We start from the raw sequence: 27971 nt of genomic DNA, 5'->3' as shown, positions 1-27971 counted from the left end.
GTTAGGGTTTAATTCTGGGTTTAAATTGGAAAATAAATGAACATACAACAAAATCTTAAGGTTCATCTAAATCCTTCAGAATACATTTTAGACATTAGACATTAGTGCAGCTCTCCAGTTCTGCATACTTCACTTTGTACCATTAATGAAGCAGTCACATGCAATTTAATGTTTGCCTTGAATTTGTTTTACTCAGTATATTTTATTTAAGTGAAGAGTGCTGACATAATGAATGAGAATAAACTATGCAATGCTATGTTGTTTATTAAAAGTCAGGAAGTTGATATCCTTGTGTGTACACCATCCATAAGAAATGCTATCCTTATATGCCATAGGAAAACAACAAAGGGTTTCCCAAAAATGACCGCACAGCATGACATTCTACCATGCAGAATTAAGATCACCACAAGAGATGTTTAGTTATCATTTTAAATAAATGTCATAACAGAAATTTAATGGACGTCTGCTTGTTGATGGTATAAGACCATTCTTTTTTTTTTATTCCCAACAGTTCTATTTTAAATTCTCTATATTTTTTCATGCTTTGTATTTTTAGCTAGAGGTTCAATCTAAGGTATTTTTCTAATATTTTAATTATATACTGTATATACAGTGACCTGACAGAGGGTGGCCCTGAAGTTTCTTCATAATGCTTTCACATTTCTGGTAACTTCCAACCTGAAACCTTTACTGTAACATACAGATCCAGCCGTTCAAAAAACAACGACGTATGCTGCCTAAAACGCTGTGGACGATCCGCAACGAACTACAAAGTACTACATGTTTTTTTTTTAAATAGGGTGAAATTACCTTGTAATACCACCAGGTGGAGATGGGCTTAGCTGAACTGAGCTTAACATCTGATGTGCCGCATTTGGGCTATAGGCAGAAAACGCCCAGTTACAAATCCCACTTAATGCTGAGGGACAATCTTTTGCCAATTACAGAATTTAAATTGGATATCGTTCAGACTTTTAATAATTTTAAACTGTGTTTTACAGCATTTTAAACATTAAACTGATTAAAAAGTAGGTATATTTGATAAAAGCAAGATTCCTTAGTTGGACAAAAGAACACAACCTTCCACCTTCTTCAAACTGTAAATATTTTAATTAAGCATAAATATTTTATGCATCAAAGTCTTCAGCTTGGTAACTTACATTAGGTTGTGATTTTAACGTGCTTGTTCTAACATTTTAAAGCTTATATACTGTAATTAATAAAAAATTATAACGTTTTATCCTTTTCTAAGAATTTGTGGTAGGAACACCACTTGCTGTTATTGTAAAAAAAAAGTTGTACTGATTTAATATATGTTGATAGTAATATTAATATGGAGTCATGTAACTAAGCAGCTAAAATATCACAAGGGGACACTTTGGAAACATTTGACGTTCGTTTTAAAAATATATATATTATTTTCCTTATATTGGTAATAGGCAATGGACTGTCTTGAAGTGCAATGCACCCAGGCAGTTCAAAGCCCGATCAGAGAATTACATAGCTGAATACATAGGCTATGTACATGGCTCTTACATAGCCGAATATATAAAAATAGTCCACTATTATAGCTGATGTGGCATGAGTGTGTGTATCTGGATGAATTATTATAAGTGATGGTTTCTTGATTTAGGATTTCTTCACTGAATTTTTTAAGTTAAAGGAGGGAAAATGGTTATTTTTACACGTTGTGTATTGCCTCTTATATTTGTAAAACATTCCAATTTAAATGCAATACGGAATATATTATTAATAATATCGTATCGAATTCAGATTCTTGGGCTTGTGCCCTCGCTGCTCCTGCGTTAAATGTTTGTAATCGCTATTTTTGCAAGTACATTTTGTATTCAGTTTGTTTCTACGTGTTAGCTGGTGGGAAAACGTTCGAGGTGAAAATTCTTTCGCAAGGAGTGAACCTTTAAAGAGGAGAAGATTGAACCAAACTTTTTCGGCTCCGTATGTCACTTAAGCCATTTCTCTTTGACACTTTCTAGTCAAAGAGGTGGGAAGACGCCTCCCCCTTTCCCTTTCCCTCTGCCTACCTGACCTGCCCCCATTTTTAACCATTCTGTGTCTCCGAATCGCAGCGGGTGAGAGAGAGTATGGAGAGACAGAAAAAAAGTGAACCCTGTCTTAGTTTTAAATTATATTTTACCTTAATTTTTTTATTTTATGTATGTAAAATAAAGTATGTATTTTACTTATTTTCTGATAGTCAGATTTAACGTATGTTTGAACACAGTCTTGTAAATTAATATTCTTACAAGATGTGGAAGAAGTGCAACAATTTATCACAGTGTGAATTTTAATACTTATTACTGATTACTAATAGTTTATAGTTTTTTTAAACCATAAATTTCAAAGTTGTTCTTTCAACACTTATATTCTACATTATTTATTAATTACTACATAATTAATAATTAATTAAGTAATTACAATTACTATAATGAAAAATAATTATTTGCAACAGGTATCTTATTTTTTCAGTATATTTATTGTGAAAATATTTATGTCAAAGTGTGATTTTTTTTATAAGGGTTACAGCAAAGAAGAATCTGAAAGCTTAAAGACTTCACTTTCTAATATTATTAAGTCAAAATCTTTATCCTTTACTTATGAAGATAAAGAAATTTACAATGCAGTGCCTTTTAATACAGCATTAAATTTTACTTTATACTTTTATACTTTTATTATACCTTGCTTAAGGCTACAACAAAAGCATTCTACCAGGTATTTGACCCACAACTTTTTAGTTAAACATCCAAGAACCTTAACCACTACTCCATACTCCAAACTGGATCCTAACTTTCATTCTTGTATCCTCAAAGGCTGACAGCCAGAACTATTTTTTAATGTGTTTTCCTAGAGCATATGTGTGTAATGCTCCATAGCAGGTTGGAAAATTCTTATGTGAACATTTGAATTTTTGCAGCTGCCATGCAGGGTTTGTTTAATTGAGTTTAATATTGCCCTCATGGGCAGGTCAGAAAGTCAATTAGACTACTTTTGACAGCTTGTAAGCCAGCACAGACTTGGATCACCTTGCACATCATGCAACATGCTAAGCTAGACTGACTTCTTTGCCCCTACATTTTGGTGGTTGGAATTTTTTGTTTGTGGAAACGACCTGAGAAAACAAAAAGCCTCACCAGACTTTTATTTTTAATTAATATTCCCAGTGTCACTTTAGGGGAGTAGAAACACAGGACAGCATTGTTAGTTTGATGAGAGCATCAACATTTAAAAGCAGTGTGTATCCCGGGATCATTTTGTTCTGCTGAGGACACAACAGTGTGTGGAGCTTCAGAAAACGATGATTAATTAATAAAGAACATATGAAAGGTTACAAACGAGAGGAAGCCATTTCACTCATCTAATTGATAGATTAAAATGCACAGCTAAATATAGAATATTTTTTGTTATATAGTGGTGAGAGAAGAATTTTGTTTTCCAAATATCTGCCATTGAATAAGTCAAAATAAGACCTGGTGTATGTTTAGGTATCCAAAGTAAAATTCTAAAAACATTTACCTAAAGATATTTTAGGAGAGTATTCACTGTTGTAAAATGTGATGCTTTAATAATGTAATCTAAGTCAATTTGCAAAAAAATGAGAAACGTGAATTGTACTACAACAAAATAACAGCACTAGTGGAGTAAATTACTAAATCTAGTAATAAGGAGAGCAGACTGCAACAATTTTCCCCAAATGATTTTAAAAGAGTTATTACCAGAGTCTGATCCATATCCTTTTGGTCCAGGGACAAAGATATTATTAGCGTGCAAATGTTTCTCTCAATGTGCTGTCAAAAAATAACTAAAAAAGTGGAGAACAAAAGGGTATCGGAACAGATTTCTAAGGTACAGCAGTATATAATTTATGTCTTCCTGTTAACCTATTCCCATCAGAGTTTTCAATTTGGATACAAAATATGAAACTATTTCCCTATGTTTCCTCTTAAAAATATTTCTCTGTGTAGTTACTGGCAGACTTTACCTTTGGTATAGAGTGTCCATTGGATTGTTCTTATTCAGATTACAACAGTTACTTGATATACCCATCTCACATGTGGTGCTATTATGTAACAGCCTTCTCTTTTAATAACTTACAGTTGAGCCATTTCATATACCTTGCTATGTTTTTATAGTGTTTGAATATTAGCATAACACATTGTAATCTTTGATGTGTTTTTTTTGTCCTCTGAAACATTTTCATTGGTGTCCTTTAGAATTGCTGGGAATGGTGGAGTAAGTAACACTGATCTGTCTGGACCACAAATGAAAACAATTGTTCAAATATAATAAGATGGGACACTCTAGAAAGGGTGTATTTCAGTGTATCGCAGTGAGTTATGACTGTTCAATTAATTTACTGGAGGTAAATCTAGATTCTTTTAGAATATTTTACTACTACTACTGCCACTGCTACTTTAGTCTTTTAGGTGTTTTTTTTTTCTTTGTGGCTTTTGGTGTTTCTCAGTATTGATCACATTGTGATCTCTGGGGTAACTTTTCAAACACCTCCTGCTTTGGAGTTTTGAATAAAACTCCAAAAACCAGAAGCACAATGAAATTGTACTACCAGTCGTAAATGACAAAATACTCATATTACACCAGTGTATAGCTGACATTCAAACAATCATGACTCTGTTCACCTTCTGCCCTTGAAAAACAAAACTGATTTCTCATGGGTGTTTGAAGGGCTAGTTAAATTCATTGAAGACTAAATCATTCTGCCTTTTTCTCTCTTTCTTGCTTAAAATGTAATATGAAATGTAGAAATAAATCTGCAGTGGAAATTCAGCTCAAGGCTTGTTTTTAGAGATTGGAAAATACAAAAAATAAATCTTACGTTCTTACATTTATGATACACATCCCACTGTCCTTTACAAATCAAAAGATTTTTCTGTGGGTTACTGATATGTTTTCACTACAAATGTAATAAAAAAAGTATTGTCTTTGTACTTAGTTCCTTGTTGATAGGTGTCTTGAATAGGATGGAGCCTAAGTGAGCAGAGAGCAGGATCATAGACATGGCCAAGTTGGCAATAGAGTGCTCCTCTGCATAAAAAAGTCACTTCAGTTTTGTGAAAGGTGTTTCACAGAAAATATTTTAATTTATCATGAAAAGCTGTCACAAAATGACTTGTTTTCCTTCAGTGAGAAATAAATGAAAAAAAAATCTAACACACATTATAGTGTTTTTCATGTTTATTTCAAGTTTTCAAGTAATTATTTTGGTTTTCTGATGCATATGTCCCTCATTAGCTGCAGGCATTTTTAGCAGCCAATTCATGGTTTGGGTACATGGTTTACAAATCTCTGATGCCATTCAGAACAGCCAGTGAGTCTGCGGCAGAGTTATGTCTCATTTTAGTTTTTTCTATAGGCTGTCATATGATAAGGGGCTTCATCTTTCATGAATTCTGCAGAAAAAATATACGAATGAGGCCCAGACAATAATGACCCTAATTCTTTTTAAAATGAAGGACAGTTTTTACTTGGCTAAAGCTCAGAAGTTTCACTGAAAATGCCCAGTAAAAAAACTTTCAGATTCCACATTAATACTTATAAAAAGTCTGTTATTTACACACCAATTGTCATAGATTAGGTGTCGTTTACGTCAGTTAATCAGTTTGTTAGCCTGTGTCCCTTTCCATAATCTATGATATGTTTAGGTTTGCAAATTAATCATAGAGGGATTGAGTCTTGATGTTCATCTGCCCCAATTTTGACAAATTACAACATTTAGATCAGTCTTCCATTCCGCAGAATAAGAATAGTGTTAACCACTGCAGTAAATCTGAAGATTTTTATTAAATGTAAATGGTAACTCAAATGCAACCGAAATATAAAAACTAGTTACAGCTTCACGATTTAGCCTTGCACTGCAAAAGTAAGCCACTACACCCCTAAGCCTCATAAGAGGTGTGTGGGGGGTATTGCAACAAAAAAGAAAACATCTGGCTGGGAGTCTAGGAATGTGAGCAATGTGTTATGTTCTGTTCTCTTGATCTTGCTATCAAGATGCACAAAGCATAAGAGTGCAATAAAGTGGTCTGTATACTCTATGGTGGAATTAAAAGCTGATCCATTTTAAAACATAAGAAAACAATTAAAGGAAATTGTGTTGTGCAAGGAGAATTATTAGATAAATGGTGGTTGATGAAGGAGATTTATCAAAACTTATAAACTGTCCAGTTCCCACTAACAGCATGCTTTAAACAGGATTATCATTTAAGGGGTTGTATATGGGAGTTCAGGTGATAATATATTTTTTATTTCACTTTGTTTTTTCACTACAAATTTAACTTAATTAAATATATAATTACTTGTCTAAATTAAGCAGAGTAATAGCTGTTGGAATGGCCCCTTTTGTACTTTGTCAAAACTGTATTTATTAATACTAAGAATACAAGCATATATATGCTAGATACTAGAATATTAATATTAGAATAGTAATACTGGCCCTTCACACCACTCTTGAGCACCTGGACAAGAGGAACACCTATGCCAGGATGTTATTTATTGACTTCAGCTCAGCCTTCAACACAATTGTGCCAGGCAGGCTGGTGGTCAAACTCAGGGGTCTGGGCCTCAGCAACTCCATCTGCAACTGGGTCCTGGACTTCCTGACAGGCAGACCCCAAGTGGAGAGGATTGGAAACAAAACCTCATCCCCTCTGATCCTCAACACAGGGGCCCCCCAGGGCTGCTGCCTGAGCCCACGGCTGTATTCTCTACTTACACATGACTGTGTGGCTAGATTTAACAACAACCGCATCAAGTTTCCTGATGACACCACAGTAATCGGTCTTATTAGCAACAATGATGAAACCGCCTACAGGAGCGAGGTAGCAGAGCTAGTGGAGTGGTGCCAGAACAACAATCTCACACTTAACATTGGCAAAACAAAAGAGATTATACTGGACTTCAGGAGGCACAGTGGAAGTCACACACCCATCATCATTCGCAGGGCTCCAGTTGAAACTGTCAGCACCTTCAGGTTCCTCAGCCTCCAGATCTCTGAGAGGCTGGGCTAGTCAGAGAACACTGCTGCCATCCTCACTAAAGCCCACCACCGCCTTCACTTCCTGAGACAGTTAAGGAAGTGTGGGATAAGCAAGACAACACTCACCAATTTTTACCGTAATACGATTGAGAGTGTCCTGACTGGTGGTATTACGGTGTGGTATGGTGGAGCCACAGTACAGGACAGAAAAGCCATACAGAGGGTTGTGAGGTCCGCAAAGAAAATCACTGGGACCGAGCTACCCTCCATTGGCCGGGTTATATCTTGACTGCTGCAACAACCGGACTCGAGCTATACTTCGGGACCCAATTCACCCTGGCCACGATCTGTTTCCACCCCTGGGTTCTGGTAGGAGGTATCGCAGTATGAGAACACTGACAAATAGACTCAACAGTCTCTTCCCCCAAGTAGTCTGCATCTTAAACAGCTCAAATTAGCACCTGCACAAGTCGGTACCTGCACTTTAAGGTACTGCACTGTTTGCACTATGTCCTGTCTTGGCTGTATTATAATGTCTGTTGTCTAAATTTATTGTCCATGTCTGTTTGTCATTTGTGCCTATTTTTTTTCTCTGATGTTACTGGGTACAGCTGAACGAGTTAGCATTCCAATGCACTTGTTGTATTTGGCAAATAAAGAAATCATGAATCTAAGAACAAAACTGCTACATAGGGTACATGCTAAAGGCTTTGACAAAAATATTTGCATATTACCTAACTTGCTTACAGTTAAGACTGCAGGGCACGGCACTTCTTGTGAAATTCTAGTATAAGTCTACAACAATGCTTCCTCAGTACCAAGAAAGATTTGCAGGAAAATAATGTTTCAACTGTTTCATCCAATAAGTTAATTTTAACCATTCAAAGTTAGTCTAGCTATATACACATTTCAAGGTGCTATCAGAAGAGGTGGCAGATCTAATGAGAACAGTGTATGGGAAGTTTCTTTCTACAAGAAACTTTACATGGTGTACCATATGTAAAGATCTGTTGTTATATTGAATATTATATTGAAAGAGTACTTGTACAAGATAAAATTGAACATGTAACAGCTACTGTACATGTAGCTCCGCAGCTACATGCTGCCTGATCGTCCAATTCTTCTTTTAAGAACATATTCAAACAGGAAATAAGTTATTTTGACACTATTCATGAGAGGGCAAATCCCCTGCAAAAGGAATTCTGTTTAGACATGTGCAAACAATAGGCAACGAGGATGCATGTACTGTACATACTGTATTTGGAACAGAATAGGAGGCACTTACAATACTTCCTTTATTGACCTACAGTAGATGGGAAAGTTTCTTTGCAGGCAGGTAAAAGACATAACACAATACATTTATCACAACATGAATCCATTAACAAATAAGAAACAAGATGAAGAAATATACCTGTTTATAAATTAATTAAAATATTTAATAACTTGTCTAAATTAAACAGAGTAATAGCTATTGGAATAAAATATAACTTAGTTCTCTTGCACTTTAATCTGCATATTCTAAATCAACACCCTGATGAAAGGAACTCAAATTCACTATGCAAGAGGAGGTCTTGACAGTCAATGATTCTAATTACCTTCTGCACTATTTGTTTCATGTAGATGTCTGACAGCTATAGCTGTTGTGTACTGATAATTTTGCTGGTTACTTTTATTATCTGGAGCCGTGGTAGCTCAGACGGCGAGGGTGTCTAGCTTCTAACCGGAAGATCCTGGGTTCAATCTCAGGTAGGCGCAAGTGATGTAGGTTGCTCTAATTCCTTCCAGACAGCCTCCAGGTCCACTCAGCCTGCTTTCCAAATGAGTAGTGGGGGTTAATCCTTCTGGGGGTAATAGGCTGGCCGGAGCGTGATGCTGACCACACCACCTCCACTTCAAGTGTTGGATGGTTGAGAAAAAATGGTGGCCCTTTCCCCCAAATTCCTTATGGGCCTTTATGGCCTGAAAAGGGGACCTAGAGTACCTTACTTTATTATGCTGCCTAGTCTGTTTTTATCATGTGCATTAAGGATACCAAAATAGGCCACTGCAACGAACGTTGGACCAGATTCAATTGAAGTTCTATAAAATAAAGTTATTGTTGTACTACACACATTGAAGTGGAGTATTCTGAGAAAGAACAATTGTTTTTGGCTCTACCTGCATACAGTATGGCATCCATATTTTCCTCAAGGGTTAGCTTGTGATCAACAATATTGCCAAGATTTTTTTAACTACTGTATTTGAAGTTATACACAAACACTTTAAAAGGGCTGAATCTCTTTAGTCTAAAGGAGATTGGAATCTCTTGGTTGACCAACCAACCCAAACACTTCAGTACCAATTGTCAAGTAGGGACATGAGGACAGTAAAAAGGAAACATTTCTTTACAAAGAAGGTTATGGATATCTGGAACAAACTACTTGGCTTTGCTGTTGGAAATAATCCTGGACATAACCTTGGGTTAATAAGTTCCTACCAATCAAGCAGCAAAATGTGACAAATGTCCCCCTCTGTTTTCTAATTGTGACTTTGTTCTTACAGTATATACATGATCTGCAGACATGCATCAACATGATATTCTGACTGAATATGATTCCTGTACTCCAGCAACAGCACTTTGACATTACCATAATGCAAGATGACTCATTTCCCCACATTGCCTATACTGTGAGAAATTGACTGCTGAATACATTTGGCCAGTCTAAATTGTTGACTGTAAACTTTCCTGCACCAGTTCAGACGTCTGGATGACTTGACATGGAGCCAGGGGTGTCACACCAGCATTTCTGCCCATGGTCAAAGACAAGTATTATTTGACATTTTATAGTTTCATTGCCTTGTGCTTGCCCATGTCAATGGCTATGTTTGCAATGTCACAGCTATAGCTGTGGTCTGAGTCACAAGGTCTGAGTCAGTTTTCAACCAAAGTGCATACAGTATGAAGCAGATGGGCCAAGCTATTCCCTGATATTCACAAGCCAATATTCTTTTGTGTATTGCCTGTTTCCGTGAGTTTCAGACAGATTCTTCTCAAAGGTGATTTGTATAACTTTACAAATTTCCCAACCATACTGGGAAATTGTTATAATACCAACCCAGGATTTTGAATCATATGATATATCAATCAATTCTACTTGCTCTTTCAAATAAACTCTTATTATTGGATTAATGTGGAGCATGTGGAAAATCTATTTTATGAAGAAAAACAACTTTTGCATGGGTCTGTGACAACTTCTGGCATAGACTGGACTAGCAAGAGTCTGTTACTATTAGAATTTAGGCTGTTTCTCAAAAAATTGGGTTTTTGAATTAGGGTTTGATTTGATGTGTTAACTGAGACACTAAACATGCAATCAACCAGGAATTTGCTCTTTGACAAAAAAATTATACTGTGAGGCTATGGATCAACACACCAGATCCTAGAGTGGAATATAGTGTGAAATCATCCAAATTGTAGAATGTCTTTTTAAATAGGGCATACCACAGTTTTGAGCAGGGCCTTCTCCCTTTAAAGAGAAAGTCTCCCATTGCATAGCACTTTGAGTCAATTAGGATTTTGCAGGTTATTCATTAGAAGTTGCAGGTACTTACGCTAAAGCCAACTCCAGATGCTGAATACTTTACTTTTTTCATGTATAGAGTGGAGATCTTAAAAATCATATTGTGAGGATCTTTTAATAAATAAGGTGACAGATTCTCTCAGGGTAATGGATGTATTTGCATAAAGATACATTTATTTGATGTTTGAAAGGGCTTGATAAGGCCTTGGATAAAACTAATAATTAGGCCATGTGGCACATCCCTTTTCCACAAAATCTCTGAATATGTTTAGGCATGTGTCACACTGTTAAAAAATATTCAGTTGCACTAGAAATCTATGACAAGCTCCTGGTGCCAAAACTTAACTGTCGACTTGCACTGAACTGTCTTACTTGCACTGTCAGGTACTGTACAGATCTGCTAGACTGGCACTTCTTTCAGGGTATGGCGAGATGTAAATGAAGGGGTACCACTTCAGAGATGTGAGATTGGTGGTCCAGTATCTCTCATAACACTGTAAAGACTTATGATGGGTTTGTGTTTCCTGGTATTATTATATGGAATGATGATGACCTACTGTAGCAGCCATCTTTGAAAATGTCCTCCAACAACTGCAAAGCTTAGGTGACAGGAACATTCACAGCATCACCCTGGCAGAGAAAATGAACACAATACTGAACCTAATATTTCCAAACCACTTCATTATAGGAGAAAGAGAGGTGTTTATGTCTACTTTCACATTGTGACTCAAACAGGTTTTGGCTCCTGTAAGATGCTCTGCAGGGAATGAAAATATTCTATAAGATACAGTAAACTTTCAAATGCTGCAGAGACCTTTTATTTTATTTAATTAATGAACAAGGTTTGATTTGATGTGTAAAATGAAATCCTAAACATTCAATCAATTAAGGCTTTGCTCTTTGACAACAAAATATACAGTACTGTGAGTCTGAAAAACTACCATAAATATGTAATTTCTGATCACAGGTCAAACGTGCTGTATAGTGATGCATATCTAATACACACCTCCTTCTTAGTTCAGGGGCTTAGTCTTGAGTGTCCGTGTTTGAATTAGAATTTATTTTGAATTTAACATAATTCTAGACCTAACTTGGCTGTAAGGTATTGTAAGATAAAAGAAGAATGAATGAAATGCCAAATTCTACAAAAGAATAAAAAATAAAAAAACCATGAGAGTATGAAAATTCTTATTTAGAAATAGTGTTGCCTATTTACAATGTAACTGACATATATTGAACTAGATTAAACCATATTCTGTTCCACCATGATGCAAGGTATGATTTTCAGTACCTCATATGTCTTGTAAGGATTATCACAGCGGTGTCATAAATGAAACTCCCTCTAGACTTGAGTGAGCCAAGAGCTATAAATCCATCAATAACTGATTTATTATTTAGTGTGCCCCCTGGTTAATGGGCAATTATATTATCATTTATCAGTAGCTACCTTGTCTCCAGGTGACAATAAGAATTTGGTTCACCGGCATCGGTTTTGCTCGGTCAAAGAAAACGGGTTTGCTCAGTCAAAGAAATGGCCTGGTGACGTAGGCAAGGAAAACAAACCTTCCAAGGGAGCCACTGCCACACTGCTTGCAGATGTTGGTCCACAGCTGTCACTTCCTCCACATATTATCAGATCTCTTTTACACTTTGCAAAAAGACAACATGCTGAGTGGGAGGTAGAAACTAGTGATCAACAAAGCCAGCTGTTTGGAACTCCAAAGAGGGAAATTTTGCAATTGTGCTTGAGACTTTAAAGTTGCATTTTATTTTGGTTGAGGCTTTGTGGTTTTGGGATTTTGTATCTGACCTATTATCATAAAAAATATTTTATTAAGTAGCTTTTCTTTTATAGCCTATTCTTTTATCATCCTTTGTACCTGTGATCTACAACTATTAGGCTAACAATAGTTCTTGTTTTTAACATAATGGTGCCTATCCATAATGAAATGATTTAAAGGACCTTTATCATATCACCCAAACAAGTTAGCTTTCACTGTTTCTTTACGTGTCATTTGGATGTAACATGTTATTTAACCAATGACATATAAAACAAGGAGGAATTGTGAATGTCAGATGTTTAGTACATGGCTTTGTATTCAGCTGGCACCGTGACCTTGTTATAGCTTGAAGCTACTGTATAACTTTGGTTCCTTTGCATTCTTTTCATAAAAGGTTTGATAATCAAGGAGCTCCCAGAAAAGTAAGTTGAACTCTGTGTCTAAATGTTTTGCGTTCAAGCCTGGGTTATTTCACTGGCAACAACAATGAGTATATACTGTACAAAGCAAAGGTGACAAATGAAAAAGCACCACAAGAGCAGAGCTGGCATCAAGTTGAGTTGGGCAGGACTTTCATGGCATTCAGCACAACAGCAGCTCCTACAACTTCCAGTACTGCCTCCAGGCAGTACTGCTGCTTCTGCAGTTAGAACCAACAGTCCTGGCAAGTGCAACACATCAGTAGATCAAGAACTTGATGTGCTTGTCGGTAGGAGAAGAAGCAACAGAAGTTGTTACTGTGACCCAAATAAACAAGTGCCCATTCCAAATTGCTTGGGTGTAAAATAAAAAAGTAGTCTAACAAAACATTAACCCATGGAGTGAAAATTACTGACTACAAGTGTTGGATTCTGCTGAGGCAGTGCCCTTGATTTAAGCTCACACCTAAAACAGAGGTGAATGTTAAAGTATTTTATATTTTTGTATACTTTCTCTATATGTCCACAAAATACTACATCATGGAAACAATATCAATGGAGTCTATGCCACAGTACATTTCCTTTTATTTATTTTTCACACTAAAAGCTGCATTAACATTTTCATTACCAACCAGAGGGTGTGAAGCAGTGACATTAATGCCTTCTGTGATTATCCTTGAGAATGTATTACCTATTGTCCTATTCGTATGTGAACTAAATTTCTTTTAATCACATTTTAGTTTTTACAGTATTGTACATGCTTTTCTGGAATAAATGTTCCTCATTTTATTACTTTTTAAGTTTATTCTTTCAAACACAGAGACTAAAAATATTATTTTTCTGTCTAAAGAGCATCCTCAGAAAATAATAAAAAGCTCAAAGTGGGTCAAGAAAATAGTTACAAGTCCTCAGCAATTTAGATGAATATAAGACATAAACTTTCTTTCTCTTGATGCCTCAGGATATATTTTCTATGTTTTAATTTATAGGGGGATCCAGCTTCTTCACTATTTCAAAGCTTGGTGTCATCGAGGTTAATCAGTTAATTAATTCACACTGTGGGCATTCATTGAGTGAGACATGAAACCAGGGTTCTTCAGCACTTCTTGGGTAATCAAAGCAGTTATTGTATCAATTCCAAGTGATACAATTGGTCCACACTTTGTTTACTGAGTACTTGATCAAATAACGTGTTGTCCTTTAGTTGGTGTTATTTTCTTTCTTTTTGAAGCGTCACAACAGTGCAGATGGTATATCTCATATCTGTTGCGCTTTGTAAGTTACTTTTTTTTAAGTCTTATGATGGAGACCATTATGAACTGTTCTCAGCTGGAGAGTCTGCACAGCACCTTCCACCTTCATACCCCCATTCTCAGACTTAATCAGTAACCAGCCACAGAAAATGTGTTTGGTTACCAAAATAATTATTTCACTGCATGAGTACATTGACCTCTGCTAATCAATATCAGCTTCATGTCAACTCCCAAGGGTATAGTCGGAACATCTGGTTTTCACTTGGAGTCCCACTTTATCACACTCATGATAATTTGTTCCTTGTTTCTAGTACAGATCAATTTCATAGTACTATGTTGAGGGCTAGCTGTTTAATTCATTTACTTTTAATTACTGCAGATGTACTAAATTAATATATTTCTTTCAAATTATCTTTATTATTTGTGCATGGTCTCTGGTAGGCAGTATTTGTAATATAAACTATTTGTATTAACAAGCCTATGAGTATGGTTTTGGCAGCAAGATAAAGGGTGATGCTTCAAAGACTTCTTCCCAGATATATAGTTGTTTTCTTCTTCTTTGTTTTTGTGTTTTTTATCATTGACATTCCCATACAAAGCTAGTTAAAACACAGATTAATTGTGAAATCTGTATTATTTCATTAACACTAATTTTTGCCAAGTATTTGATATTAAATGTCAGAAACTTTGCAGTCATCAATCTGGATTGTCCAGATATCCTGTCAAAAGCTGAGTTCCTATAAATGAAATAAGGCTGTTACTACAAATAGAGTTTTTTTTTCCCTGAAGTTGGGATGAAAATATTTCCCTTTCTGTTAATAAAACACTACGATATTTTTATTTCATAGTAACATACTGAATTTTAAGTTTAAAAAACATTCTTATTAAGAAACAGATAAGGATAAAGCTCTGGTTTAAATACCTAACTTACGTTTTCTTGCTAATTTCTTGGTAAATTGATAAATCATTTTTTATATTTGAGTAATAGAGACGTGACTTTTTTGTTTATATTTTTCCATTAAATACAAGTAAAATTATTCCTGCTGTGGTTTATTTGTCTTTACATGGTCTTTTTCTTGCTGTTTATTTTAGGAGGCATACTGTTTGCTATCAGTATTTTTTGCATATAAAGTGATGTTATTCTGTGATAAAACCTGGGGTCACGTATAGGGCATTCCAGTGTTGTGTTCAAGATCACCTAGATATACAAGAGTGGAGCCAAACAGTAATTCTCTTTTAATACTCCAAATAAGCAAATCTGCATTGAATTTAGCAATGGTGGAGAATGTTTCTCTATGCTGGTCCTTGTCAGATTCTGGAAGCCCCATGGATGAAACACAGCATAATTTAAACCATGACCATAATACTGCTCTGATCCAGTAGAGGTTTATGTACCAAACTGATTATTAGGTTGCCCTTTCGTATTGGGTTAGTTGTTAGAGCTCAAGAGAGGAAGCTAGAAGAGTCTGGTTTCCATTCATTACTTGCCCTGTCAGTGCATGGCCACCAAGGAGTTTATGAATGTATCTTAGATCGGTAGAACAGATGAAAGGCTTGTCAAACTCTTAAGGGCTTTAACACAATGTTTCATAGCTGCAAATATATGTTGAATAAGAGGCGTGGGGGGTGCATTTCTGGAGTGTTTTGAATTCTTGCTCAACTTGGAAATACAGGAAGTACACAACACATTGCATTGAAAGCGGAAAGATAAGTTGTAATTGAAGATGTTTGCACATCCTCCACGTTTCTAGAGCCACAACCTCCTTCAAATTAAAAATTGCTAGGATGCGAAGGCTAAGCAATAAAATTAATGTTTGAATACAGTTTCAAAGAAAAAAAACTTACAGCTGATGTAATAGAATAACAAATAAAACATGTAATTAAAAGTCAAACCATGCACATACTGTAGGAAACTGAATCTGGTATTTACCTATAAATTCTTGGTAAACTGATGTTCTTTTAAGATTAATGACCAGACAAACATTGATTTTGCCATTAAGAAAATAGTTCAGGAAGAATTCCAATTTTGAATAAAAAGGTGAGGAGGTTATGTTTAAAACAATGTCTTTATTTTAAGTGTACTTCACCATGTTAACCCCATTCCTCTGCCTCCAGCTGCAGTGTTGTCTACCATTCCCCTCTCCCACAGTGACGAACTGGAATGTTTTGTAACATTGGTCCTGATGGTCTAACTTCAGTGCTGCATAAAATGGTTTCTTTCTGCATCCTCCACACTGCACTCAACCCCCTCTATCCTTTCTCCCTGCCAAATAATTTTTCATTAAATTACAAGCTACGGGATGTTCCTTTTCAGTAAACAGGGAAAAGCATTCACACGAATAACTCACAGTATTTCTACAGATTTTTGTGGTCTTAATTTTAAGAAAACTGTGGATATGTCAGCAGAAAGAAAATCACAAAAAATGAATGATGATGGCTGTTATACTACCACATGCAGTTTTGAGGGCACTCTATAGAGCAGTAAATGTGTCTGATGTACAGTACATTTCTTATTATGTAGAGTCACCAGCAGTTCAGCTTGTCATTAAATTAAATAAAGTTGATTACTGCTTTAATCTAATCCTTCCAGCATAGACTACTGGAAGAAACTTCAGTTCTCCAGTGTGTTATGTGTAAAGCTTGGTGCTGTCATATAGAAGCAGTTTTCAGATAAGATTAAATTGACATTTTTCTAAGAAATGCAACATTACAGTATCATATGTACTGTATGTTGTTAATAGAGTGCTGAATCACTCTTTTTAATATACTCACAAATTGTTTGTCTGTCTGTTTGGGGGGTTTTCAACACCAGTATACAGTAATACATTTTAATTTGTGGTTTACTGAGGCCATTTTGTAGTCAGAGGTGGACCATATCCATTAGAATAGTTAATCATGGTAAATTTGCAGAGTATGCTTTGCAGTTGGCTCATGACTGTACCATTCTTACAGTGTATAGAATATTTTACCATAATACTGCATATCACAGCATGTTTAAATAATGGATCTTCCTTTCAATATCCACTCATTTAAAATGTGAAGGTTGTCATATACAACTATAAAATGACATTTATAGTTTATGGAATTGTAGACATGGTGTACTAAAATGCATCATTGTGCAGAACCATGATCTGATCTTGCAGGTTATGATGGGGTAATGGTAAAAAAATGCCAGGAATGGACACAAGATCAACAATCCATGATTGTCTTCCCAGAGAAACTTAGGGCAGAGAAAACAGCAGTAGATTTTTTTTATACTAAAGTATAAAACAGGCAAGGCAACAAACATACAGAAACCTAGCATGATCTTTTGTCTGGGCTGCACGATGTGCAGTACATGGGAATTATATTATACTGTGTAAGATAATAATTCAAAAAACAGTTGTGGAAACTCCTGTACAGAAAGTCTAGCAAGTCAGTATCAAAGGCTTATGAATCACTAAGCTTTCTAATAGAGGGTGCTTTTCGATGAGTTGTATGCTAGTTGGGGAGCACTAACAAAAATAGCAATCATTTCCTGCCACGTAAAGCACATATTTGTTTTTCCTTGCAGGAAAAAATGCTGTGAAGGTTTTAAATTTGTGCTGGGACAATGCATTCCAGAAGGTAATGTAACAATTTTGCAAAGTGCAGTTTGGAAAAACCATGTGTTGTTTCTTTTGTGCTTTCCCTTTCCTGTAAACCAAATGTGGAATACTTTCTTCTGGCTAGAAACACACTGTTTTTACAATTCTACCAGCGGTGTATTGTGCTCATACAGGGAGTTTAGTTTTGAATCATGTGATGAGTGAGTCATGGCTTGTAGCGTGATATACAGTAACTGTTACCTTAAGAACTGATTTTTTTTTCTTTCATTGTTCTACAGCAGAAATTGAAATTACTCAACATCATCATCTGATTCCTCTGCCTGGGAATTATAGTAGCAAAAGTTGATGTAGCTTTTCCACCTTTTATAGTCCTTGATTTAAAAAAAAAGACTCCAGAGGCAACATAGAGAGATCCAAATGGATAATTTAAACACAAGACAGGAAAAGATTTACAAAAAAAATCAGAGCTATGATACTCACACATATTTCTGCTGAGCCACAGGTCTGACAGTTAATATTTATAAATAAGGCTAAATTTAGTCATAATTGATTCTGTTAAATTGTACTGGATGAATATATTTATTCTTTTTTGCTTATTTTTGATTGTTTCATAATTGTATATTGCTTTGTAATTGAATTCATTTATAAATGTGTTTGCTTTCATTCCTGTTATGTCCTTGACATTGTTCCAGACTATGATGTGTGTGCAGGAGCACCCTGTGAGCAGCAGTGCACCGATCATTTTGGTCGAGTGCTTTGTACCTGCTACGCTGGGTACCGTTACGACAGAGAGAGGCACAGAAACAGAGAGAAGCCTTATTGCCTTGGTGAGAACTGATGCAGTGCAGATTTTTCTTTGGGATCAGTCATTGTTTGTGAGTCGTCTGTACAGATGTGCTAGAAACAAGTATGGTGTGTGGTCTCCTTAGCTAACACAGTAACAAGTGTGCCAAAAACAGCAAGGACCTAGAATTCATTAGTTAATCCAGTATATCTAATATAGCCTTCAACTCAATCGGTATACTGCAAAATAACAAATGTTCATTTCAAGACTGGAAAGGGATCGTTCAGTTATTTTGTCTGCTGTGTGGATAAATGACAAAAAAAAACTAAGACTTCAGTCCCTAATTACATAGACAAGATTCTTTTTAAACTGCATTCTCCCTTTCTTGAAAAATGTTTATTTTTAGTTGTTTTGTTTTTCTTACCTTATTTCTATTTTATCTGACTTTCTACTTCTTAATATACAGTACTATATTTAAACAAATGTGTGTATAGTATTTCTGTGTTAGTTTCATGTCCTATTAATGTGTACTGTATTTATAAAACACCTTTCCAAACCCAAGAATGTTGAAATTATCAATGTTTATGTAATGGTTTTATAATTGTTTACATTGTTTTGCCTTTTTAGTTTATTTTAAGTTTCTTCATATTAGGGAGCTAATTGGACTGCTTTGGTAGGTCTAAGTGTAATATTTCTTTTAATTTCACAATCCAATGTCTCATGCTGTGTTAGGATATGTAATGCATACAGTACATGCAGAAAAGGGTAACAATACGTAGCCTAATATTTCAGTTATTTCATAACATATTTCATAACAAAGCCATTTATATATTGGATCAAATTGCATAGCATTTCACAAGTAAGATTAAGTTGTTAGGGTGATACATGTTGTATGCAATGCCATTGTCATTTAATATTCACATCTTCTTTTATAATTAATTATGCAAATTTTAAAAAATCAGCTACAATCTACAGCTACAAGCTAAATTAATTATGTTATGTGTTATGTAATGTATGTACTGACAGCTATTCAAAAGGACAAATTTTGTATTATAAAAATGGTAGCTTTAAGCAGCAATATTGAGCAAAGTTATAATGAAAGTGGGATCAGCTAGACATGAAGGGGTCGTATCTTTACCTAGTTATTTCCAAATAGAATACCGTGCATGATGTACAGTACTGTAAAACTGTCAACTGCTGTGTCATTTATTTTCAGTTTTTCACAATTTTCAATTCTATTTCACAATAGATGGTATAATCTTCAAACCCATATCTTCATTTGTAGAAGTTTATTCTCTTCTTAAAAGATGACAGTGTATGAGATCACAACATTCCTTGTTTTTTACCGATGTGTTTCTTTGCAGACATTGATGAATGCGCCAACAAAAATGAAACAGTTTGCTCCCAGATCTGTATCAACACTCCAGGGAGCTACAGATGTGAATGTGAGAAAGGCTACTTTTTGGAAGATGATGGAAAAACCTGCACAAAAGGGGAAAGAGGTAGATCTTCTGTGATCATTTTTTTTTATTCTGCTGCCTTTTATCCAAAGCTATGGCTTTTCTGAAATTCCAGTGCCTTCCTGTATAATGGTACAAAATATGATTTTTATATTAAGCTAAAAATCTGGCAGGTATTTTGTTGTTTTGATCCGTTTTGAATAATATCCATGAACCTTAGACCATTCTCCTTTTCTGAATGTTTGACAAATCTGTCAAACATTCCATTCTTGGCTTTATTTTTTCTCATTTCAAATTTTCTTAATATTTACTTTATTCAAAAGAAACATGGCAGACTGTATAATCATCACTGCATGTGGCAGGATAAAACTGAGAGTCCAGCTAATTCAGACAAGTCACACTTTGCCCTGCTGTCATTTACTGTAACTATGATACAGCTGCTTTGGTGTGCAGCAAAACCTTCAATCACTCCTGTAATCTGAAATATGTTTACCAGACCGCAGCGATGCCTTGAGCTGAACCCTTCCAATTGCAACACCCAAGATCTAAAATCTGGACACAGCTTTGCCTTCTTTCATTTAGAAGGAAATCTAAATTGAATATCCAGTGGTCCATGAAAAAGCTGACTGCAGATGTTGTCTAATGTAAGCCTTGCAAAATCAGTGACAATATATGCTGAACAAAATGCATACTTGATAACATTAAAGGCAAGCAGAAAAAACATCTTAAAGAGCTCTTGATCTTTTTTAAAAGCAAAGCATTATATATTTTATCTTCATACAAACAACCCTACAAAAGGAAAGGGAATGAAAATTGTTTCCACAATCTCTTGATTGCTTTTTCTCCTCCACCTTATTTCCAGTCACAATGAAGTGAGTAGTAGGACCCCTTTATCAACATAGAAGAGGCATCTCAATGTGAGGGCCTAGTGCTTTCTGGTATTTGTTACAGCCTGAATAATCAATTAAGCAATTAGACTAATTATTTTGTTTAGGGAGGCACAGTGATGCAGTGGTTAGAATTGCTGCCTTGCTGTACTGGGGCCCTGGGTTCAGTTCCTGGGGTGCTATCTATGTGAAGTTTGTACAGTATGTCCTCACTATGTTCCATGCATGGGTTTCCTTCAGGTGCTCCTTCCAGAGTCCAGAGACAAACTGCTAGATTAATTGCCTTCTGGAAAATTGGCCCTGGTGTGAGTGTGCGTGTTTGTGGCTGTGTAAACATGGACTGGCTTCCTGTCCAGGGTGCATCCTGCTTTGTGTCTGTTGCTTGCTGGGTTCGGCTCCGGCTCCTCCATAACTCTGTATTAGATAAAGCGGTTTAGAAAATCGATTGATCGATTTTCTTCATTTGATAAATATACAATATATCTTAAAGTATGGTATGGTTGACTACCTGCAATATTCACTTCATTGAAGGTACTGTTAATAGTAAAATTACTCAAAGCTCAAAGTCATTTACTAAAAGGTTTACTACTGATATAATGCTTCCTAAAAACTTTTATTCTCAACAACAAAACCTTCATTCTAGCATAAACGTCATTGCATGAGATGTACACTATTCCATCATGTTGTTCATAAAATTACTTCCACAAAAAAAGCCATAATAAATTTTGCTTTAGTATATCGTGACAAAACCAATACTAAACAGTAGGATACATTTGTCAGGCTCAGGGCAAGAGGTGTTGTATTTACCAAATAAAAAGAAGTGAAAGGATAAGCTGGAGTACTTTCCGAAGATTAAGCATGAATCTACAGGGGAAATTGCCTTTCTACCTTGAAAGGAAAGTCTTCAAAACATGTGTGTGGCCTCTATTATCATATGGAATAATTCCTTATTAATAAAAAAAATGACAGAGAAAATACAGATGACCCAAAGAAGCACAGAAAGATGTATGTTTGGAAAAACAAGCAGAGACAAGAAATGAAACAAATGTGTTATAACACAAACAAAAGAGCATGTTGCATTGTGAGAGTGAGCAGACAGAACAATTGTTGGACCAAGAAAAGCATTCAAGAAGCAGACCACCTGTAAGATGGCAAGTTGAAATTATTACTTTGGCAGAGGCAATCTGAATGTGGATAAATGAAGATGGACACTTGGGGAAAGATAATGTGGAGACTGGAGACCTCCAAGGAGCAGTAGAGCTGGGGTTTGATCATTGAAAACATAATGACAATGACAACATAACATGTTTTATCATTTCATATGCAGGCCAAAACTTTGAAAGCAGAATTGTTAAATTGTTAAATGAAGAAAAATACAACCTGACAGCAATCCAGTATATGCTTCTTAAATTTGCAAATGCTATAGTATGGTAATGATAAAAAGCAAGGTGTCTCATCCTTCAACATGTCAGTATTTAGGTAAAGGAGAAAAATGATGACAAAGAATGAAATGAGAATACCATCAGAATGCCTGGACAGTGCCCAGAATTGCATTAATTCAAAATACCAGAAAAACGTACTGATAGTGAGTCTGGAATATGTAAATCAGTATTGAAAATAAAGGAAGACTATCTAACTGACGTTTAGACTGATAGTTTGGATCTGTGATCCAGTTAACTTTATTTAATCTTTTGTTTGCCATTTAGAAAAGAGCCTGATCAAAGAACAGCTTTTAAAACCTGTTTACTTTGTGACATGCAGTACAGCTCAAAACGTTTAGAATAAAGATTAGAATTTTGTTCTCATTTCAGTCACAATCAAGATTAATGTGAGAAAATAACAATCTAAAATAAAGATCTTAGATAATACTGTATTTACATGCCATTGATAGGTACATTAGATGTGAACATGCTTAGCTATTGTCCAATCCCAATGCTACATGAGAGTAAAACTGTCATATGACTTCTCATTCCGCCTTTTGTATATATAGGTCAAAGTTAGCAGCTGTGGACATTTGGCTCAGCGGCACACTGGGGAGCAAAGATTTTTGCTACCTTAAAATCCCTACACCATATAACAGATATTTGATCCTTCTCACAGCTGTAATATGAATCTTGGAATGAGTGACATTTTAGAAGAAACACCCTTTTATCTAACTCCTGCAGCATTGTATTTGGGTGAGAGCTCCTGTAATATTCATACACATCATTCATTGTGACTATAGGGTCTTAACAGCAATCCTAAATTGAGAAGGTGTTTCTGAAAGAGGTAGAATTATTTCAGTTTAATTAGTATTGCCTCATTACATGTATTTGTCTGCTTTAAAATAGCTTTGAAACAGATGAGATTGATATTAACTGGCTTCTTTGTTCTTTTCTAGCTGGTCACTTTCAAAAGTCAGATAATGTGATGAAAGCTGGAACATGTTCAGCTACGTGTGAGGACTTTCATCAGATAAAGATGACGGTATTACAGCTCAAACAAAAGGTATTTACAGTAGATTACAATTTTTTTTTCAGGAGCAGTGCATTTTCAAAACATTCTACTCATCACAATTGTATGGTGCTTTTTCCAGTGCAACATCTAAGCATTTCAGAACACATTCAGTTTACACAATTATCGGAATGCCTCAACATCTGTCATGTATTGAGCTTTGCAAGTGCAAAGGTGTTGACACATTGAATAAATTATATATTTATCTGCCATAAGCTCAGAAATAAAATTCAATGATGAAAATAGTTATGTAAGACTGTTCCTACCATGTTAATATTCAGCATTAATTTGAGACTCTTTTGGCCTCAAATAATAGCTTGGCAAGCGTACTGTTTTTGGAATCATATGAATGTAATTTCTCAAAGTCCATGGTGTGCTTTGATTTAACTTTTTCTTGAAGTTTTAATTAGGCAGAACTCTAAAACTTCACATGCTTTTTATTATTTGTAGCTTTCTGTTACTTTCCTCTGGATATTAGAAATCAATCGTTTTTAGCATATTACAGCCAGCCATGAACTTAGACAATATTATATTTGTCATTTTGACCAGTTTTCAGAATGTTTGCCATTTTGAATTTCATATGCACAACAAAAACAACAGAAATATGTGACATTCTAATGAATGTTCACACTATTGTAATGCCCAGCATGATAGGAATAAAGTTTCATAGATTTTAACAACTTTCTTGTGATCCAGCCTCATCTTTAAAAGGTATTTAATTAAACCTATTAAAATAAGGATTGTATACTAGTAAATGTTTTAGAAAATGCTTTAGATTTCATTGATTCCAAAATCAAACCAAGTAAAAGTTCTTGAGATCTCAGTTAACCAGGTTAATGTAATTTAGAGTACATCAGCCTTTATTCAACCAGTGACACACTGGGGAGCAATGATTTTTGCTACCTTAAACTCCCTACACCATATAACAGATATTTGATTCCTCCTACAGCTGTAATATGAATCTTGTGCACTCTTTACAGCTAATAATGCTTTCACTTTGATGGTCAAGAAAATAAACATGAACATTCAACACCAGAATAAGGGATCACCCTTTTTAATTTTCAGAGGTGCATCTAAAAAGCTAAAGATCTGTGTGCGGTTTAGTAAAATACCCCTATGTGTTTTCTTGGAATGTTTGGTTTGACATCTACCTTCATTTGTGCTAGAAAGAGATGTGAATGTCATTGGAGGCTGCCACCAAAGGAATTAAAAACAATACACAAAAAAGCAAACATCCTGTGCAAATGCAGAATATCTCTGCAACAGCAGAATGTTGCTAATGAAAAACATGGGAAATCTTTTTTTTTGTTGGAGACTAAGCATCATTTTACATCTGCTGATGTTTTTTTTTTCTTTTTCCAGTTTATAGTGGGAAAATAAATCACTGTAAAGTTATATTGAAGCTTCATAGTATTTCATAAAAAGTATTTAATGAAATACTGTTGGAACTATAAGGCCAGTATACTGTACACTTCTTAGTTTTTCTTTAATTCTCTGTGCAGTACTGTAGGTATTACAAGATAGGTATTTTTAAGTACCCTTATCTATTCATAAATTCTCATACCTAGCCCAGGAAACCTCCCTCATCATTTATTAAAATGTAAATACCTTTACTGTAGGGATTGTGTAGCTCAGATGCTCTGAATGTGATGCTGATGTCTATGGTTTGATACACATCTTTTTTTAGGGTCTTTTCCGAATGTGAGAGGGTGCTGAACACTCCATTTCATTGCTTTTCCATGAGTGGTTCTGGAGCCTTTCTGCCCTGCAAAATTGTCTGTTTATTGAAGAAGGATTGTTTATAAATAATTAACACTAGTAAATTGTTTTAGTTGGTCCTAAATCAGAACCAATGATTTATGTCGCTATCAATGGATTATTAATCTTTATTGATTTAGACTCTCACAATTCAATTGAACTGCAGAGAGACCTTAATGCCATAGTGCAGAACTCCAAAACTGTACAGTTCCAGGTGTGATACCACTTCCTGAGGGGAGTTACTTAAATATACTGTCAGCTGTCAATCCGTATGATTATCATTGACAGTTTCAAACTCCACATGACATCTGTGCATGTATAATATAAAATGTAACATTTGTATGCCAAGGGGCTAATATGTTAATATATGGCAACAGGGACTGTGCTAGACTTTTGGGAATTATACCTACAAAAGACTATATTGTTAAACACCTTAAAACACATTATTTAAACTTCATAACCAGTTAAAAACAGAACTACAAGAAGTCATTAAAACTTATTCAGAAAACCCAATACCTGCAATGTCATGTTTTCATGTTTGTGCTCTATTTAAAGAGATAAACAATGTTGCAATTTCTCTTTTTCCTCTATCTCACTCTTTGACAACAATTTTGAAGTGAAATAGCCTGTATCACTTAGGAGAGCAGAGCTCCATAAGAACGGCCCTTATCTTTTCAAAAAGCAGAGAGCCATAAGAATGAGTAAATGAGAAACTGGTGTGGCCCCGGAGGGAAACTATGGAAATGTTGGCAATCTACTCCTGGTAGTACTTCTCACTCAGCATTTCATCCCACGGGGAACAGAATATGGAAGTTGAGCTGATGATAGACTGGAAATGTATCAGTAGTCCAGATGTTTGCTCAAATGATGCAATTGCCAAATGCAATCAGACTGAGCGAGGGAGTGTTTGCCCTAGTAGAGGGCTACTATTTTAACAACAAATATCTTAGTTGGTGGGGTGAGACAATTTTATCAGCCCTCGGCTAAAGCAAACAATGCAGATAACTTAACATTCAATACTTTCAAACTACACAGTGCTACAGCTGTACCTCTAGGCTAGTATCTGAGGCTTTGAAGCCCATCCATTTATTAGCAATCGAGGTTTAAGAGTACTTAAAATATAAGATTATATTCTAATTACAGGTATATACATTATTTCTTTGCTCAGAAGGGGGCATTTTTCACATTTTCTCATTTGTGACCTTTTTGTCACAACAGACAGCTGATGGCTTCAAAATAAACTGGATGTAAATGACTTTCAGCAGCATTGAAGCAAACCATTTTTTCTGTTACTGTTCTAGATTGCCTTGTTGCCCAATAGTGCAGAAGTTAACAAACAGATGACCCGTGAAAAACTGCCACACTCATACTTACCCGGACCCCCTGGCCAGCCAGGCCCAGCTGGTAAGCTTTGTCAGGTTTGAAACTTTCTAAAGTATATGAACCTTTTTTCTTAACATTTTTGGTGCATCTTCTAAAGTATATTACTGTATGTTATAGAAATATATCATGGCATGGGTTGCATCCTGTTGATGATGAAGGAACACAGTACCAGATTTCTTTTGTGCTTTTTACTGGTCAGTCAGTAACAGGCAAGCGATGGTTCAGATAAATACATCAAAGTGCAGACTTGCAAAATAGGAGCTCTGGGTTATCATGGTTCTGGGAGATCTAAGGGGACAGAGAGGGCAACAGACAAGTTATACACTAACAAGCTTACACATGAGATTGTGCAATGTGTTGCATTGAGCAACACAGTCCAAAACGCACACACTAATTCCACCTTTCCCTGTAGTCTCTTGAGAGAAGTTAAGACATCTGGAGGACACAATACAGTATGTTCACTGATCAAGTACTGCTGGTTCAAATCCTATCACTTTTAGTCTATGCAACCAAAACTGCAAATCAGGAAAAATAAGTATCATCACCCCAAAAGTATAACTGATATCATTACAATAACATTGAATTTCACATTTTTTAGTTTCCACAGGGAACATTTGTACATTCCAAACTGAACAACTCTGCTAAGGGTACCATCTACTGGATGATTTGTAGAATGGTGTGACCTGCCATTTAGTTTAGTCCAAATGTATTATTAATACAGATGATCCCTTTTACTAAAGATAAATACAGAGGGAAAGAGTTAATTGAAAGAGTTAAAGGTAACATTAAAGCTATTAAGCTTATCAAGAGAACCTATGGCAATAAAAAAGAGCATTAATGTTTTTTTCTTTTTAAAACTTAGTTTTGATGCTGTTGTGTTAGGGAATAAAAAATGTGAAGTGACATTTACACAGGAACAACTAGACTTGGGATCAACGTGATTAAGATCGTGGACAAACAATAGTTGTATTACAAAAATGAAAATGTTGTGATCTGACGCAGGACCTCCTGGACCAAAGGGATCTCCTGGACAGGCTGGACCCCCAGGGCCTCCAGGCCTGCCTGGACCCAGAGGGATGATGGGACCAATTGGACCTTCTCCTGATTTGTCTCTCATCAAACATGGAAGGCGAGGCCCTGTGGTCAGTATCACAGGCATTGACAAAATTATATACTGTACGCAGTGACAGAGACTATACAGAGAGCATATACATAGAGATAGAGATAGAGAGGGAATAAAATCACAAAAGAGCATTTTCTATGTAATAAACATTCTATGTAATAAACAGATATAATAATTGGCAATTGAATGAAGTTCAAGTGAATTGATTGAAGTGAATAAAATAATAGTAAAGTTCTAGTTTATAATTTGCTACAAATCACAACAGTGTAAGATTATCTATATGAACACAGACAGTCATACAGGCTGTGAACTACTTTGTTCAGTGTTAGTAATCATCTTAGTAAAATTACCTTTTTATGGCTATGCTCTCCTAGCATAACACAAGTTCAATGCTTTGAGGAAAACAAAACAGTGGAAAGGATTCATCACCCGTTACCCAGATAGGGCTAATATTTATATCTCAATTTACCA

The 27971-nt window shown here is 35.5% G+C and overlaps 1 protein-coding gene across 1 annotated transcript in view; it reads left to right on the top strand.

Annotated features, from left to right (window-relative positions):
* The window catches only part of ccbe1 (collagen and calcium binding EGF domains 1), a 57296-nt gene that overhangs the window by 24787 nt on the left and 4538 nt on the right, over positions 1–27971 (top strand). The window contains exons 3-8 of the mRNA XM_088910547.1: positions 17579–17631; positions 18305–18439; positions 19761–19898; positions 23124–23230; positions 26296–26398; positions 27380–27519. Of these exons, the coding sequence (XP_088766673.1) occupies positions 17579–17631; positions 18305–18439; positions 19761–19898; positions 23124–23230; positions 26296–26398; positions 27380–27519 (676 nt within the window). The remainder of the gene's footprint in view (positions 1–17578; positions 17632–18304; positions 18440–19760; positions 19899–23123; positions 23231–26295; positions 26399–27379; positions 27520–27971) is intronic.

The sequence above is a fragment of the Atractosteus spatula genome, chromosome 3 (assembly GCF_055471065.1).
Source record: "Atractosteus spatula isolate fAtrSpa1 chromosome 3, fAtrSpa1.hap1, whole genome shotgun sequence".
Classification (NCBI taxonomy): domain Eukaryota; kingdom Metazoa; phylum Chordata; class Actinopteri; order Semionotiformes; family Lepisosteidae; genus Atractosteus; species Atractosteus spatula.
This window is presented reverse-complemented; position numbering and strand designations above follow the sequence as displayed.